Genomic DNA, 19,225 nt, shown 5'->3' with positions numbered 1-19,225 from the left:
GGCGCTAAAAACGAAGCTATTCAATTAAGATTATATCTGCTGCTGTCCAAGGTTGTTCAATCTTTAACCACTGAACAACTCCACAACATTGGCTCTAACATGAACTTCTGCAACGCCTGTATCTGTCCTAAAACTGTGCGCAAGTAATATAAATGCATCTAATTTGAATGTATACAAGTGAATATACTGCAACAGCACAATGACTCTAGACCGCTTTATAAATCCAAATAAAATCGATCTTGAACGGATCAGAGGACTGTATGCAGAGTGCAAGGCATCGTTTTGACACTCGTGAGAAGCTATTTTGCTGGGATAGGCAGATCTTCGTCAGGGTAACCAATAGCATCTCCAATAAACACTCATCCTATGAGGAAAATCACAATAGAGTAGTGTATACCACAGGCAGGCGCCCTACTGAGGTTAGGATAGACAGAGAAGCCTTAGGTCTGGATGTTTTATTGACACTGATGGAATTATTTACACACAGATGGGACAGATTACTTCTTGGTCTCCTCTTCCTTTGAGAGAGTCTTTATGATCTCTTCTTTCTTGGCTTGCAGGCGCTCCTCGCGTCTCTTGCGAGCCTCCTTAGTCTTAGACCTGCGAGCTTCAGCCTGGTCACTGCAAGGAAAGTGGAAAGCACATTAATATAAAAGCCCAAAAATGCCCATTTACTACACCCTCACCCCAAATCTACTCAATATGCCTGCCATCTAAATATATGAACCATCTTACACATGTGTAGAATGGTGGACCCATTAGATGTTAAATTGAGAATCGCTAGTGGCTGTGAACAGTAGACACTTTTTTGAAGTTTCATCTTCTGAAATCTCTTGATTATGCCCATTTCTAGGTAAGCAGCCACCGAACATTTAAAATATTTGAGTTAACAAAACACCAGTTGTCCAGTAAAGTGATTTCGTTTGGCAACAAACTAACTTTAGCACAAGTATTGAAGCCCTATCCAACTACCTTAATTTTAAAAAAAGCTATAGCAAATGCTCAATTAGCTGAACAAACGACCCGCAGGAGCTGCACCACAAGCATACCCATTTTTGAAACTCCATGCCTGGACCCCACCCATGGACAGCTATACCCCCCCCCCCCGGATGTATGGGGGGGGGGGAAGACGTCACGTAGTTTGTATACTTACGCCAAGAGCTTCTTGCGAGCTTTGTCTGCCTTCAGCTTGTGAATGTGCTCCATCAAGATGCGCTTGTTTTTGAACACATTACCCTTGACCTTCAGATAAAGACTGTGGTACCTGCAAGAATAGAACAAGCTGGAGCTAACGTTTTTGACCCCAAGGAAATCAACAGCTATACAAGTGGGAACACCAATGAAGACTGGTGGAGCACAGAGGTAATGCTGGAACGGCACCCACACGAATAGGACCAAGCAGGCTTCAACAGGTGAATAAAGCAAAGGTCATGGCTAGTGCCAATTGAAAATACGCAAGCCTATTAAGTGCATCCTTACATGTGGCGATCAATCTTCTTGGATTCCCTGTATCTGCGGAGCAGGCGGCGCAAGATTCTCATCCTCCTCATCCACGACAGCTTCTCTGGCATACGAGCATTGGCAGTACCCTTTCTCTTACCTAAAGAAAGAGAAGCCAGCATAAAATATTGAACAGTGCTAACATTTTAATATCACTAAACATAAACAGGTAGAACTGTATTCGCCACATGCTGAAATGTAACCAGAGGCAACTACAGCAAATCAAATTAACTACTGTCTGAAAAGTTTCCTCCAGGGAAGAACCAATGACCCGTTACACATGGATAGACTAGATGCTTCTTCAAACCCTAGTGGACCATACTCCAGGTCGGTTGGCACTTGCTTTGAATTGTTAGTGACCGTGCAATCAGCAATTCGAACACTTTCATAACCACAAAACAGGCAACGTTATTGAGGGATGATCGTGGGATGCAGGCCTACAGCAAATCCCTAACAGAACAATGCAAGTGAATCATTAAGGCCTTGTAGCCACGTCTATGAACAAGTAATGCAGTATTCCAGAAGATGGTGTTAGGTGAGAAATAGCTACAGGTCATGATTGACCATTAGGAGGAGAGGAGAGAATTACACTAACAAAACCCATGCTAGACAATCCACCGGCAAAGGAAGCGCAGCATATTACACAATAGGGCTGGTGGCGATGGACCAAAAGTCATAACTCAAAATATTTGTCTGAATGGCAATTTACGATCGATATCTCGATATTATTTATGTAAGTTAAACATTTCTATGCCACCAACTACACGCAAATGTCACAAACTCCTTTATTTTTAAGGCATTGATCAAAATAGTTCAGGGTTCCTCTTCCCGTTTGAGAATACACAGCAGTGTAAATATCGAAATGTAAATAAAAAGTGGTAGTGTAGGTATATATCGATGTTAACCCTATGGACTCACCCTATATCAGTTTTGAAAATGATCCCCCAGTCCGACCACACAAAACAGCCGGCCATACAGCCTACCAGCACTTAACGTCTAATGTTGGTTGTCATTAATCTATGCATGCCCGCCCATTTATTGTCCCTGGTGACCGTTCCATTTACTCCACAAACTCAGTAAGTCATTCGAACTCGCCCCATTGTAAAAAGCAGTCTCATAACTATGTTCTTTAGTGATCAAAAAACATTGTTCCTCCCTGTATATAAATGCATGGCTGCTTACTTGGCGAAATATGTGCCAACATTCTTGATGAGAGAAAAATAACTTCATTTGAAATATCTTTACAAACACTGCTGCACATCCAGCAGTTCTATGGGGTAGAGCACACTTACCAGTGCCCATGTGCCTGCCCTTTCTGCGAGCAAGTGTGTTCTTCCTGCAGCGGGCACGGGAGTGAACAGTCACAGGTTTGCGGATAATGAGACCATCTTTCACGAGTTTTCTGATCTGCTGACCTGTAATGCAAAACATAAGACTGAAGTAACTGCCAACAAAGGATGCATCAAACCATAATCTCCAATGCCCCCATATTCTACACATCGGACAAACTGAAACAGTTCAGTGTCACTGATCAACCCACTTCAAATGTACACAATAATGTGCTACATCACGTTTCAATCAATAACGGCTTCTTAAATCCGATCCAGATGTCATTATAAAATCCTCTACGTCCAGCATGAATATGTAAATTAGGCCTAAGCCCAGAGATCTAAAACCATTTTCCACTAACAAATACAATATGTTCCCAACCAGGGTGAAGTAAAACACATGCAGCTACTTACGAGAGTTTGCATTGGCGATCTCATTGGTTTCGTTTGGATCCAACCATACTTTTTTCTTGCCACAGCGTAGGACACTAGAGGCAAGCCTCTTCTGAAGCCTGAGCATACTGAAGAAAGATGGCACAATTCAGATAGTGTGAAGTGGAATCGGTTTGTGTAGCATACAGGCCATGTCCCCAGTTGCCCTCAATTCCACTGCATTGTATTTCAGCAACTGAACTAGATATACACAAAACCACATAGTTTGGGTATCCAACAACTCCGTTTGCTTTAATAATTATCTTAAATCCTTAGCCAACCACTATATACTAACAATTTGAGAGTTAATTATCTTAAATCCTTAGCCAACCACTATATACTAACAATTTGAGAGTTAAACAAGTGCCAGAACCATGCCCATTTCAACGTAGTAAATTCAACTTCGTAAATTACACAGAGTTACTTGCGTTAGGGATTGCAATATATTTAAAGGAACTATTTAGCTCCTACTTGCAGCCTAGAAAATACTACAGTAATAAATCCAGCTATTACCAGGGCCACATTCAGGCACGCTGCTATCTGGTGTATCCAATAACAGCTGAACTTCAAAATCTGCAAGGAGCTGGGGAACCCCTCCGCAGTCTCCTCCACCCCAGGCCCTCTGCAATGCACGGGGCACACACTTTGACACCATAACTCAGGACATTCTGAACACCCTTGATACGCAGACTGTCAATCCAACTACCACTCCATTCCAATCACCCCCTTTCCTGGGGAAATGGCTGGAGAAGCTGGCCTTGCCCCCAACTCAACCTGCACACTGAACTTGTTGGTTGTCTCCACAATCACTCTGGATTCTGAGCATTCAGAGGAGCGGAAACTGCTTCTGAACACCCGTGAAGAACTGCTTGCACCCCTCGACTCCCAACTCACCAGCTGTCATCCTACTTTATCTCTCCTCTGCCTTGGATACGATACGGTCAATCATTCCATGCTCATACAAAGGCTCCAAGATACCGTTGGTATCTCCGATCGGGTACTGGAATGGCTGTGTTCTTTCCTAACTGGCTGCTCTTCACACGTCATCTTGGTTACCTTCTCCTCGCCAACCTCAGTCTTCACCTGTGGTATCCCCAGGGATCCATCCTCTCCCCCTGGCTCTTTAATATCTACCTTGCTCAGCTGGCACTCATCTTCCAGACGCAGCTGACTCTTTCAGACTTCCTGCCGACTCCCTCACCTTCCTTCATCCCATACTGCCCATCTGCCATCCAGGCCTGGTGCACTCCTAATGATCTCTGCCTCAATGCAAGAAAACCTGAGATCCTTCCAATTGGGACACCTGCTCCCTCCTCCTTCCCATCTCTGGCCTCCCTCCTTGGGCTCTCGCTTCTTCTGAAGCCAGAAACCTTTGAATTATATTTGACTGCCCCCTCCCCAGGACATTGCCAAGAAGTCCCACTTCCAACTCTTCTTCCTCAAAGGAATTTCTTACTTTCCCCCCAGAAGCTCAATGTTGCTCTCTAGGCTGGATTATTGCTACAGCCTCCTTCCACTCCCACAACCCCTTCAGCCAATCTAAAATAGAGCATTGAGACTTGGCCTTAAGCCCAGGGACCGCATCTCTCCTGCCCTAAAAAGTCTCCACTGGCTCCTGCACGGATTACATTTAAATCCCTCTGCATCATCCACAAGGCTGCCTGAGCCAGGGAACACTCACAAGATACTCTCCCTCAACCAACTCCTTGTATGTAAAGTGTCACTGAACAGACCAGGAGGTTCTGTCCTCAGCTGGATCCCACCTCTGAAACAACCCTCCATGTCTTGAGCAGTACATTCTTAATTCCAAAAGCGCCTCATCTCACAGTTGTGATTATTGTGTCTTACTTATGCACTCTCTGGAACGCTGACCTCCCCCATCTCCAGCTTCTGTCGACTTTCAGCACTTGCATTGGCACACACTTTTCCACCCACCACAGCCACGGTCCGCATAGCACTTTCAAGTCTTGCACTTAATTGGTGGCTCACCCCCGAGCACCAACAACTCACATACCCCGCTGCACTTGCACATTCTGAATACTCACAGGTTCGGCCACCTTTTTTCTATATATACACACGTTAATTGTATCTGCAATCCCATGGCCCTCCCACCCTCCCATTGTTGCCCTGTGGGCAGTTTGAAACGACAAGCAAACAAACTAAAACAACCTACTTCATCATATAACGGGGAAGAAAGTAAAGCATTAGTAGATATTTGTGCGCAACATAACAAGTAAAGCTTGCTATTGCTATATACTAGCTCCTTGTCCCATGGAGGTTTATCAAGTCGTATATTTCAATCAACTTTCCCTACAACTATCACAGGGGTAAAGTGTCAAGCTGCAAGCTACTTGCCAGGCATATTGAAAAAGTAGTCCCTTCCTGCTGTTCCCAGCCGTGTGCATCAACATGCATGACTAACGATTGAACAAAGGGTGGGCTTTTAATTGGATAAAGCCCATGACTGAATACAAGTGTCTAGTTAGAAAACCAAAAAGTCTTGAAAGTGATGAGGGTACGACAGGGCACAGGGTGCAAAATGTGCACATGTCCCTAGCCAATGGCTAGTGATAAGAGATTTGTTAAGTAAGAAACTGTGCTGTATAGCATTGAGGTGAAGCCCCTTTTCCCCCTGGGTATGGGTTAGTTCCCTGTTGCATGTATTCACCCTATAGGAAATAAATGTGCAGATTATTTTTCTTTATTGGGTTCTTATGCGCCAATACAGCAAAGGTAGGGGGGCAGGGATGAACAAATGGTCATTCGAATCATGCAAGTGCACTAACAAGAAGTGTGGGCACATAAGGGTGTAGGCTCTGCATGATAGTAAGGGGGGAAGCCCAACAGGGACTGCGGGGGGTGGGAATCGGGTGAAAAGAAAGTGCTTTGGTAGACTGGCGAGGAGGGCCTGGTGCCCTGTAAGACTCGGAAGGCACCAGGCAGCAAGTCAAAATGCTGCAGAGGGGGGCAACGGAAGAAGAGAAAAGTAGTGTCTTTAGAAGCTTCCTGAACTTAAGGAGATCCGGCTCAAGCCTGAGGGGGGCAGGGAGGCCATTCCAGAGGGAGGGTCCTGCAAGAGATCTACCACCCACTCTCTGCTTGGAAAGGCATCTGACCCGCAGAGTTTGAAGCTGGCAGACCAAAGGGATCTAGCAGGGAGGTATTTACGGAGATGGGGGTAGCGGGGTCCAAGGCCCCAGAAAGCCTTGTGGATGATGCACAGGGTCTTGACATGAACATCCTCACAGAAACCGAGTGCTAGTGGACATTTTAGGGCTGGAGAGATGCCGCCCCTGGGCTTGAGGCCAAGGGTAAGTCTTGCAGTCCTATTCTGGATTAGTTGAAGGGGGCAAAGGGAGGATTTAGGCAATTGAGGAAGAGGCTGTTGCAGTAGTTCCACCTATCGAGGGCCAGCGCTCTAAAGAAAATGAGTTTCTGGGGGAAGGTGAAAAAAGGGAGAATGCATGTGGGGATGTGCAGACGAAAGTGGGCCTTCTTGGTCCAAGATGTGAAACACTTATGACACTAATATTTCTCTTCCTCACAAGAGAGTGAGGGGAGAGCCAATGGAGGGTGGCCAGAGTAGGAGGGAATGGGGAGCAGGGCTCGCAACGGGAAGGATGTCAGTCTTACTGGCATTAAGGCAGAGATTGTTAGCAGCACAACTAACCTGAACAGTCAGGAATGAGGGTGAAGTGGAGGGAAGCTTGAAGGAGAGCTGTGTGTTGTCTGCCTTCTCTCCTTACTTCCAGTGTTATGCAACGATAAAACGGGCCGGAGGGGCAAGGTAGATGTGGAAGAGCCACAGTGAGAGGATAGAGCCCCGAGGAGACTGCAGGTGGAGAGTGATTGGGGAGGGAAATAAATACAAAAAAGGCCCAGTGGAACCTGGGAAGGTTGGTCAGAGAGGGAGGTCAGCTAGTCCAGTGAGAGGTCTGATGCCAAGGGCATCACACAGCAGATTTATAAGGGTGACATGATTGACCATATCAAAAGCAAGGAGTTTGCCAATTCAGCCCACACTTCAAAAGCGAAGTTCATTTATTCAAGCATCACTCCCTATAGAGTTCCTTGTCACAGTTCTCACGGTGGGAAGATGAAGCACTATTGAGGAATAACACCCCTTCACTTCAGTCCCGTTCTCACTTTATTTTGTATATATTGGAAGCACTTAAATGTCATTGCATTCTTTAAGCTTTAATTAACCGTCTGCCATTTGAAGATCCATGAGTGAAACCAGGACATTTCGATACTCATTCAAAATGCCACACGTGAGGTAGAGTGTCACAAGCTATTAGCCAGTTCTCCACATAACAGCACACACTATCACTTGTCAAGAGTCATATCACAAGTCACTGGTTAGTGCTGTAGAAATCCAAATTAATCACCAACAACCCAAAAAGCAACACCAGGGAGCAACAGAAGATGTCCATTCAGCTGGTATAGTAATCCCAAAAATATGGTCCCATACACAACCTTCAGGACTTTACACAGTCGGCCTCAAGTTCAGTATGATACATTAACATGTAACCTAATGTAGCATAATGAAGCTCACAGATTTGCAACACTACTCGCGATCTCCCACATTTTCCCCTCAGCCTACCCACATTATACAGCTCATCTCTTTTAATGGATTTTTAGATTTCATGCAATACCTGGTCCAGACCACGTTCACAAGAGTAGCCGTTACTTCATTGGCATAATTAGTGTTACAAGCTGTTAGCCAGCGGCAGACATGTGCGCACTATAATGGATTCTTACAGTGCCAACATGTGGTCACTCATTTTCTAGTCATAGATGCAGGTTTGCTACGTGCATGGCTTCTCCCCTGTTGATCTGTTCCTTCTCTTGGCATTGTGCACCTGGCCACCCTATGTCATTCGGGCCCAGATACCTGCTCACCCTGCCACCCTCCTGCACTGCCTCCAGGCCACCCTCTGCACTAGGGTTCTGTACCCATACAGTCCCCCTCCCACTTTTCTTCTGCGCGTATCAGATATACCGACTAACTTTCACCTGCCACTTGTTGGCTGCACTACCATGGTTTATCGCCCTTATGTTTTCTCTCCCCTGCCTCGCACTTTCCACTCCCCTCCACGCACTCACCCCCCCCCCCCCCAGTTTCCCCTTTTCCATACACTAATGTCACTAGGCCTAGCAAGACCGCCGTTTCTTTTTTCCTCCCTTGTGCCCCCTCCCCTTTTGCCTGGTCGCGCTCTGAAACACTTGTGTAGGAGCATGATATAAATAAAATATAATTTAATGGTTCAGAAATAAAGTCTGCTTTGACGGTACTAATTTTGAGCCCTGTAGTAGCATTTACACTATTTTTATTGTGCAGGGAAACTGAACTCAAATGGCCAGGTGCTGTAGGACGTTGAAAGGGATCCAGATAGCAATCAAGTTCCCTTGATTGCAAGTAGATCAGTAGGTTACAGCTGCTTTAACAAATGTGCCATCTTACTGATCTTCAATTCTGGATCCTGCAAGTGATCTAGACATTTACAAAACACATTCACTCAACTAGTTTAGACAGAAGAACCCATGCCCTGCACGTAGCAGATTTATCTCTGACTACCAAGTGGTTTGAAACTGCTTAGCACTCCCCATGAGTACATCATGCAATTTAGTCTGACCACTCCTACTCTGCCTCCATCCCCGAATACTGCAAACGTAGTCTCTTGATGTTGCGCTTACATCACGCCCACATTTGCCCAGTTAGTAGCTTAGAACAATAGAAATCCATATTTATGAGTGCCAGAATGGAAGCCGGATCAGGAGATTCTTCTCCCACCTTAAAGTGAGCACAAAACCACTTGATCCAGACAAGGACCCTCCTTCCATCACACCAAAAGATAATGTCCACCATACCATAACAGTACATTACCCACCAGCTCCAGCATTCCTTTTATACATTAACTTGTGTAAACAAGCATGAACCCTACCAGGACACTGCAGAATCAACACTGCACATGAGACAAGCCACAAACCCATGTTATATTGCTTTCTGGTTGCAGGGGCCAACTACTGAACTGTAACAGCCATCTGGCCTATCGTTTTGGAAGAGCAAAAACATGGGCAATGTTAATTTGATGTCCTTGCATACCAATAGCTTAATGTAAAACTGGGAATAAACTGCTAATCCACTAAAATGCTAATCAAGAAAAAAAACGTAATAATTCCCAATTGAGGTTTAAAACCCGAATGTATGCCTTGAAAAATCTATGTATTTTGCATCAATAGCATACGGCACTCCAGCATGTACGTCACTTGGTAGCACGGTGAAGGCCCACGTTCAGTGTGACAGATCTCCAACTGTCTAAATGCCCCTGTTTTGTTGCACTTTACATCACTTAATATGAAGCTTAGCATGCTAACAAACGTCTGCTCATCAACCTTGAGTGGTGACCATCTCCCCAGGCAAGAAGTCACTACACTTCAAAGTATAGGCCAGAAACCAAAGACCAAAATAAGGGCCACACCAGTTCACGTCTACAGGATGTGTACCGCACACAACGTGGTTCCATGTATTGCTGTACACGTTGCTATGGACTGCAACAGAAGAGGCACGACTTTATCGAGAAACGTTGCATAAACATTTTACCACGTTGAGGCTATTCCATGAAAAAGCTACATGTCAGTACGATTAAGAGCATAAGAAATCACTAAACTTTGCCTTGGAAATGGGAAGTGTGCATGCTTTAAATAGGGCTGCCGGTGCCACATGCTTTAATGGAACATTCCAATTGGAGCAATCACTGAATGACATAAGTACACTGGTCACCAACTTACTATTGAGTAGAAACGCACCATTACACTGTCCCCTGGGCCCCAGGTACATGCTCCCCCTGCTACCCTCCTGCACTGCCTCCTGGCCACAACTGGTGACTGCATCTTTACCCATACAATATCCACTTTCTTCTTGGTCTGCACTTTTCAGATTTACCAGTCTGCAGCCGTAAACAGCCCTTGCCATACCACTGTTTTTTGCCTCTATTAGCCATTTATTTTATAGTAATTTATCTTAGTCCTTTGCACTCTCCCACCCCCTTCCCCATGCACTTGCGCGTTCTCAATGTCACTGGGCCTAGAAAGATCGTAGTTGTGTTCTCACTTGCCTTGTCGCGCTCTGAAACACGTGTATGAGCGCGACACAAATAATATAATTTCTAAGAACACTTCCAGCTCCGAAAATTGCTCTCATTTAACGGAAAGGTACCCCCTCCACTTTCCTGCCAAATGCCCACAGCATGAGTGCATTTACTCAATCCCACACATGGTCCAACTCGACATCTGCCACAATTATATCTGTCAACTTGTAGTGTTTCCGATGGGATCTCACAGAACATAAATATTTGAATGCGAGATGCGTCATTTGGGTAGGAGGTGACAGCGACCAAGTGAGGCTGTATTGGCAGGTAACCCTATTCTCAATCTCATGTCAGGTCTCAACTTGAGAAGTTTAGACACGCCAAATACGACGGAATGCATCTCATACGTCCAGCATTCAGAGCCGTAGATTCCCATCGGCCGCCCGCACCACCCCCCTTGGTGGCCGGACTATGCCAGCTTTCAGACCCACTCCTGCCCATAGTCGGCTGGCACCAGAACATCGGTTCCCAGACTAGCGCGACCCCCACTGTCTCATGGCCCGAATGTTCCACCCTTTATATGGCTCATCAAGCAGCCCCCGAGAAATATCAACAGATCACCCATTAGCCCAGAGGAGCCCGAATCCTCACCTCATGGCGGCGGCTCGGCCGAAGAACGGAAAGGAAGGATTCTTCTTCCGGCCGCACCCATTATCACTCAGGGGGAGATCCCAACACCACCGGCTGAACCGAAACGTCGCACACTGGCACTCTCACCAGCCTTCTTCTGCACATACAAGCGCTTCTATGAAATATAACTACTCAGGAAGATGCCCAATTGAACGAGAGCATTTGCTGGATCACCAATATAGCGTAAAACGGTTTAGGACTCCCACCCGCTGCAAATGGATTCTTCCAGCGTTCTGCTGCGCTTGCGCAATGAGCTTTCATTCCCCTTTGTCACGTGGTGCAATTTCCACCGATAGACTTTAAAATGGTGGCTTAGGAATCGGTGCCGACAGGACTTTCTGAGACTGTCACTGTCAGAAGTTGGTTCCGCCCGCCGCCACAGAGCTTGAAAATCATAGCAAACATGTTAGTTGTTAGATAAGCCTGATGCAGAACGGAATCATACTCTGGTCCTTATTTGGATCTCTGTGATAAAACTGAAACACTATGCAGAGTTACTAAATTCGTCCCAGTGAAGCGTGAGCAGCTCCAATCCCTTCCTGGTTTTATAACTTTTATTCTTCCTGTTTTTTTGGCATGTGAATATTTGATTTCAACCTTATGAATGTAAACTCACTACAAGTCCCACAGTGCAAAGAAAATAATTCCACACAGCCTAAAATTGAGCTTCTTCAGTGCTTGGTCATTTTAGGATTCAGTGGTCGAAGTGAGCGGGAGCGGTGCTCGTTTACTTTTTTAAATTACATTTTACCATTCCTATACTTTTATTTTAAAAAGAAATAGTTCCAGAATGTTTTCCTTTTAAAATAAAAGTGTAGGAAGAAGTTGAAACTGACACTCCAGTGCACGGCACTGAACATTCCCTTAAACAGCACTTTGGGGGTTTAGATTGCACGTGGGAGGGGGCGTGGTGATGGGGTTTGTGGGGAGCGGGGTCAGACCAGCAGGGAACATAGCTCCACTTCTTTTCTCACACTTCGAACACTGACTAAGCACATTTTACCAATGGGATCTTCATGAATGCCAATATGTCTTAGGTTATTCAGGAGATGTGTACATAGCTCTCAACCTTTTGTGTTGCAGAGGCGAGTGAAAACACCTATTTTTTTTTTTGGGGGGGGGTGTGAGAGTCCATTGAAGTGAATAGGCGTATAGGGGGCATGGCAGATGAGGCAGCTTATTGCAAGGCAGGTGACACCCGCCAAAGTTGGTGAGTTGAGAGCTATGTGTGTCAGACATGCCAACATTGTGCAGCCTCTGAGAGGGAGATTTCACAACAGAAATCGGTAGAATGCAGTTTTCCCATAAGACTGCATTGCATAGCTCTCAACTCACCCGCTTTTGGCGGGTGTCACCCGCCTGGCAAAGGGCTGACTCACCCGCCAAGCCTCCTGCACGCCCATTCATTCCAATGGGCGTCTCACCCGACAAAAACAAAATCAGGTGATTTCACCCGCCTTTGCGAGACAAATGGTTGAGAGCTATGCATTGGGGTTATAATGATTTTAGGCAGAAGACAGTTAAAAATAGCATTATTTTTAATAGAAAAATTGGGAGTCTTCTCACCTAAATCGGAAGGGTTGGCATGTATGGTGTGTATCCAGGCCTGCCTTTTTTGCCTTGTGGAATTTGTAGTTTTGGGTTCACCACAGAATTGTCAATTTTCTTAGCAAGCTGTGTAGGAAAATCGTGATTTTAATAAAGGTAAAAGAGGTGTACATTTTGAATTAACCTCTTTACTGATCTGCAAGCAGCAAAGAACATGAATGAGTTAACTCATTCTTGTCAACATTCTGTGACCAAAAAGATGTGGGATTCTTTAAGTTTCAAAATAGTAATTAGCATAATGAAATCATAAGCAATGACTTCATGTCACCTTTGACCTGATGACATCACAGTAAAAAAATCACCTGAAATTTGACCCTAAACAGATTGCAATGAAGCACTGTCTGGCATGGTCTAGCTCAGATCAACATGTGAAATATTACTAAATGAGTGGTGTGATGAATCCTGCAGAGTCATCACTGATTCCCCGGTGATGATCTCCTCCCACAAGGCCTGGCTAAGGCAGCTGCTACCTGATCCTGACCATGGGGATGGTACTATGAGGGTGGATCATGTAGGAGGTGATGACCATCAGGAGGAAGGGATGACTCCCTTGAAAGAGATTTGTATTCATCCTGCCTCCCTGAAACTAAACCTCTAAAATACTGATGACGTATTGTAAATCTGAGCAAAATACCATGGCATATGCTCACTCAACAGCTCCCATTTCTGAAAGTCTTACTTTGAACAAAGAGCCAAAGTAATACAGCTTTACAAAGTCTAAAACTCCTATGGACTCCAACTCCCATAAAACCTATACTACTGGGACGAGGAAGAAGAGAAGGGAGTTAATTTGGAGCAGAGAACACACCAAGCTAAATGTGCAGACACATTTTAATGCCAATCAGCTGTGCGGGACATTGAAAAATTGTGTGCCTTTTCGAATGGAAAGGTGAGAAGGAGAATAAGAGAGATGCAGAGCGGGAGCAGAGTAAAGCACAACCGAAGGCAGACTGTGATTAACCCTGCAGAATTCTCACAGAAACCCCACCTGAAGTCTCCTCCCCGGTGGCCAGGGGAAGGCAGCCGCTACCTGATCCTAACCCTGGGTGTGGAATTAGCTGGGAGGATCACCTCAGACGAGAAGCGCCGCAAGGGAATAGGAGGGTTCCGCTGGGAGAGACGCAATATTTATCTTCTTCAGAAGAAGAAGATTCCATATTGCCAGAATATTTAATGGCTTGCTGGCAAAGTACATCCTCTCTTCCCAAAACTATCCACCTTGTCAGTAATTAAAATCCTGATGACCAATATGGAAAAATATATTTAAGAACTTCAGCAGTAACTCCTTAGTGTTGAATACTTATGATTCTCCCTTAGATTTGGATTATGAAGACAAGAATACAAGAAGACAATAATAAAGCCTTGCCTATCTTTTTCCAAAGATATACTGAGTAAGCAGAGTAAATTACATAAAGTAGAAATTGAAGCTTTTGATGGAAAAAGAAATCAGAACATTGGGGACTTCAAGACCCACAATGCCCTAAGTACTGGGACGAGGGCTTCAGAGGTACTGAACTGCAAAGCACAGTCTAGTGGTTCTAATGTCCCACACCTGAGCAGGACTTTTGAATATATAAGGTTCCGTCCAGTGCAGGCCTTGAGAACAAGAAGGTGAAGAGGCAGAAGAAGTCGCAGATCACAGTTGCAGCAAGAGGAGGGGAGAACCGAAGGCGCCGGAACCGCTGCTGTACCTGAAGCGGGTGCCGGCCCTGAGAGGGTGTTGGTGTTTGTAGACCGAGAGTGCAGGGATCGCGCAACGCAAAGCGCTGGTTAGGAAGGCTTTCCCCATGGAGAGAGAGAGAGACTCTCCTGACTGCGCGTCTTGTTCCGGTGGCAGGCGAGCACTGGAGCATTTTAGGAGCGAGAAGAGCTCCTTTTCCCGGCACGAGCCGCTGGAGTTGGAGGCAGCAGCGGATCGAACAGATGTGTATAAGGAATCCGGTGAGTTTACCATTGCTAGGTAATCCGGGAACGCTCCGTAGTCGACCGGTTTCTAATTTTCCTTATTTTGAATACCGAACTAATGAAAGAGAATCATATTTGCAATATAACAACGTTGACAAGGGTCAAGAAAGGAAAGGTTACAATTACTATGATCCAAACAAAGAATATTGTGAAAGCAGAGAAAGAACAATATTGAACCAAAATGGAAACATAAATTGCCAAGAGAGGGCAACATTGAAAGAAACTTCTCATAACCACCATTGCCAAAGTAAAGAAAGGACAACAATGAAACAAGCTACTCATGACCACTATTGCCAAAGTAAAGAAAGGTCAATATTGAAACAAGCTACTCAGTGGTGTAACATAAAATTTGGGGGGCCCCCTGCGAGCCATGCTGAGGGCCCCCCCAACTCGGCAACAAATCACTGGTCGCGCCACACTCAGGGCCAGCCTAGATTACCACGCTTGCCCAATACGCATAAACATGCTGCTGCAGGGGTATGCCGCACACTGAAAGATATAAATATGTGTTTTAATGCATTATACAGCACACTTTCTGAGAAAAATTGGCTAAAAAGCCAGAGCGTTCGCAAATGTTTTGCAGGGTAACACCAATCCAAAAATCTAATACATGCAAGTCACCAACAGCGCAGAGAAACATTAATGCTTTAATTAATATAATGCTCTGCTTTTAAAAATGCCATGCCACTATGAAAACATGTCCAACTAGCTGCACAATGTAGACCAGTCTAGAAACGTAATAACATATTACAGTAAAGCATGCCAGGCCACATTTAGACATACCCAGACTGGTTGCACCAAAAGGCCAGTCGAAGCAGTGACACTTATCATGGTTTTTATTACAGATGCCCAGAAAATTATACAATGCTGCAGTAGGAAAAGGCTAGACTGGCAGCACCCAAATGCCAGTCTAGCCAGGCAATTACGCTTAGCGTGATTGCTTTATCAGAGATGTCCAGTTAAAAAAAAGTCAAGCAAAACTAAGAAATGACTAGACTGAGTGCACCAAAATGCCTCTCTAGCCACTAATACCACATATCATGTCTGCTTAGCCTGGACAAGGATAACTATTATGATTTATCACACAATCCCCGTCACAGCCCACCCCTCCATGCATCCCCTCTCCCTACCACTCCAATCCCCAAAATCAGCTTCTCGGCCCAGAATGACCTCCACATCCCTTTTCCTTGTCCCAGTGCTCACATATGAGGCTCCTTGCCTCATAGGTAATTACTGGGACGAGGAAGAGTGGGACTAAGAGTAATACATATTACAGGTAACTAAGCCAGGCATTACCTCCATGTCCATCTACGTCATCCCAGTACTTGTGTATGAGTCAAAGTGCCTCAACACAAGTACTGGGACGAGGAAGAATATGGCTATGAGTAATGAAGATTACCAACAAGTAACAAGGGATTAAACACAAGTAGTGGTGCAACACCATTGATCTGACTGGGCTTCAGCCCTCACCCCACCCCCCTTTGAAATTTAGGGCTATGTTGACTCGACCTGGCTGACCTAGAGAGCCGTTGCCAGACAGAGCAGGACACAGATGTTAAACGGCTCCTGGTTTCGTTGTTAACAAAGTCTCAGCAATTACTAACGTAACGTATTTAACTGTTAGTACCTGCATTCAAATGCATAATTCTTTAGGCAATTGAAATCTTGATGTGGGTTTAGTACTTGCATGCCAAGGAAGTGATTGGAAGGGTAGAGAGGGGACAGGAGACTGCTTATTCTCACAGCAGTCCATAAGTGGGTGCTTTCAGACTTAAAGGAGAGAGTTAACTGCTTGTAACATTGAAGCTGCACTAGAATAGCCTCATTAGAATACATAAAGAAGTTAGATGCCCCACACAAATCATTTTGCCCCTCCCCACCGCCCGTGAAGTTAGCACCTCTCCCAACATTTGAAGGGTTAGCCCGCCAAATGTAGGTTTTCTTGTGCACCAGACCACAAGCAGACACACCATTCACCATACACACACATGCACACCCAGCCAGAATACATGTAAGTGCATACCCTTTCACCATACAGGCACACCCAGGCAGCCACCCATACATTTAAGTGAGCACCCTTTCACCATACAGGCACAACCAGGCAGCCACCCATACATTTAAGTGTGCACCCTTTCACCATACAATCACACAGTCAGCCACCTATACATTTAAGTCTGCACCCTTTCACCATACACTCACATAGGCAGCCACCTATACATTTAATTGTGCACCCTGTCATAATTAAGGTACGCCCAGGCAGTCACCCATACATTTAAGTGTGCATCTGTTCACCATACACTTGGCATGCACACCCAGCCACTCATACATTTAATTGTGCACCCATTCACCATACACTCTCACATGCAGCCACCTATACATTTCAGTGTGCACCCTTCCACCATACAATCACACAGGCAGCCACCCGTACATTAAATTGTGCACCCTTTCACCATACACTCACACAGGCAACCACCTATACATTTAAGTGTGCACCGTTTCACCATGCACTCATACATGCACCTGTCATGGGGCTGAGGGGAGCCCTATCACTTCAAAAAGAAATGGTTTCTTTTTTAAGTCTATCCGACTTCATAAAGAAATTATTTCCGTTAAGGACCGAAACATAATGGAAATAATTTCTTTATGAAGGCAAAGTGACTTCAAAAAAGAAACTATTTCTTTTTGAAGTCCTGGAGCTCCCCCCAACCCATGACATGCAGGCCTCCAACCTAGAGGCTTCAATGTCATGGGGTGGGGGGAGCCCTCAGACTTCAAAAATAAATAGTTTCTTTTTGTAGTCACTCTGGCTTCATAAAGACATTATTTCTGTTACATTTCTTTATGAAGGCAGAGTGACTAAAACAAAAATCCTTCCCAGGGCATGTGGTTGCATGCCCCCTGCACTGTGGGGAGTGCAGGGGCCCCTGTTAGACCAGTGAACACAAGAACACACACCATACACACACATGCCCACCCAGCCACCCATACATTTAAGTGCATACTCTTTCACCATACAGGCACACCCAGACAGCCACCCATACATTTAAGTGAGCACCCTTTCACCATACAGGCACACATAGGCAGCCACCAATACATTTAAGTGTGCACCCTTTCACCATACCGGCACACACACCCAGGCAGCCACCCATACATTTAAGTGTGCACCCTTTCACCATACACTCACACAGGCAGCCACCCATACATTTAAGTGTGCACCCTTTCACCATATCCTCAACACACACAGACAGCCACCCATAAATTTAATTGTGCACCCTTCCTTTCACGATGCACTCACACAGGGATCCACCTATACATGTAAGTGTGCACCCTTCCACCATACACTCACACAGGCAACCACCTATACATTTAAGTGTGCACCCTTTCACCATACACTCACACAGGCAGCCACCCATACATTCAAGTCTGCACCCTTTCACCATATCCTCGACACACACACCCAGCCACACATACATTCAATTGTGCACCCTTCCTTTCACTATGCACTCACACAGGCAGCCACCTATACATTTAAGTGTGCACCCTTCCACCATACACTCACACACGCACACGTCATGGGGTTGAGGGGAGCCCTATCCCTTCAAAAAGAAATGGTCTCTTTTTGAAGTCACTCCGACTTCATAAAGAAATTATTTCCATTAAGGACCGAACCATAATGGAAATAATTTCGTTAGGATAGCAGAGTGACTTCAAAAAAGAAACTATTTATTTTTAAAGTCATAGAACTCCCCTCACCCCATGACATGGAGGCCTCCAGCCTAGAGGCTTCAATGTCATGGGGTGGGGGAGCCCTCAGACTTCAAAAATAAATAGTTTCTTTTTGTAGTCACTCTGGCTTCATAAAGACATTATTTCTGTTACATTTCTTTATGAAGGCAGAGTGACTTAAAAAAAACTCCCAGGGCATGTGGTTGCAGGCCCCCTGCACTGTGGGGAGTGCAGGGGCCCCTGTTAGACCAGTGAACACAAGCACACACACCATACACACACATGCACACCCAGCCACCCATACATTTAAGTGCATACCCTTTCACCATACAGGCACACCCAGACAGCCACCCATACATTTAAGTTAGCACCCTTTCACCATACAGGCACACCCAGGCAGCCACCCATACATTCAAGTGTGCACCCTTTCACCATACCGGCACACACACCCAGGCAGCCACCCATACATTTAAGTGTCCACTCTTTCACCATACGCTCACACAGGCAGCCACCTATACATTAAAGTCTGCACCCTTTCACCATACACTCACACAGGCAGCCACCTATACATTTAAGTGTGCACCCTGTCATCGTTCAGGCACACTTAGGCAGCCACCCATACATTCAAGTGTGCACCCTTTCACCATACCGGCACACACACCCAGGCAGCCACCCATACATTTAAGTGTCCACTCTTTCACCATACGCTCACACAGGCAGCCACCTATACATTAAAGTCTGCACCCTTTCACCATACACTCACACAGGCAGCCACCTATACATTTAAGTGTGCACCCTGTCATCGTTCAGGCACACTTAGGCAGCCACCCATACATTTAATTGTGCACCCTTTCACTATGCACTCACACAGGCAGCCAACTATAC

At 45.4% G+C, this 19,225-nt stretch overlaps 1 protein-coding gene across 1 annotated transcript; it reads right to left on the bottom strand.

Annotated features, from left to right (window-relative positions):
• Positions 1–440: 440 nt before the first annotated feature.
• Positions 441–11,139, bottom strand: RPL19 (ribosomal protein L19). The gene is made up of 6 exons (XM_069634711.1): positions 11,003–11,139; positions 3,243–3,349; positions 2,793–2,915; positions 1,480–1,600; positions 1,154–1,264; positions 441–621 (listed from the first exon to the last, which is right to left on the bottom strand). The coding sequence occupies exons 1-6, from the start codon at positions 11,005–11,007 to the stop codon at positions 498–500; spliced, it is 591 nt and encodes a 196-aa protein (XP_069490812.1). The 5' UTR covers positions 11,008–11,139; the 3' UTR covers positions 441–497.
• Between the last annotated feature and the right edge of the window lie 8,086 nt (positions 11,140–19,225).

The sequence above is a fragment of the Ambystoma mexicanum genome, chromosome 13 (genome assembly GCF_040938575.1).
Source record: "Ambystoma mexicanum isolate Mex_15411 chromosome 13, UKY_AmexF1_1, whole genome shotgun sequence".
Taxonomy (NCBI): Eukaryota; Metazoa; Chordata; class Amphibia; order Caudata; family Ambystomatidae; genus Ambystoma; species Ambystoma mexicanum.
The sequence above is the reverse complement of the archived record's forward strand: the minus strand, read 5'-3'. Positions and strand labels throughout refer to the sequence as shown.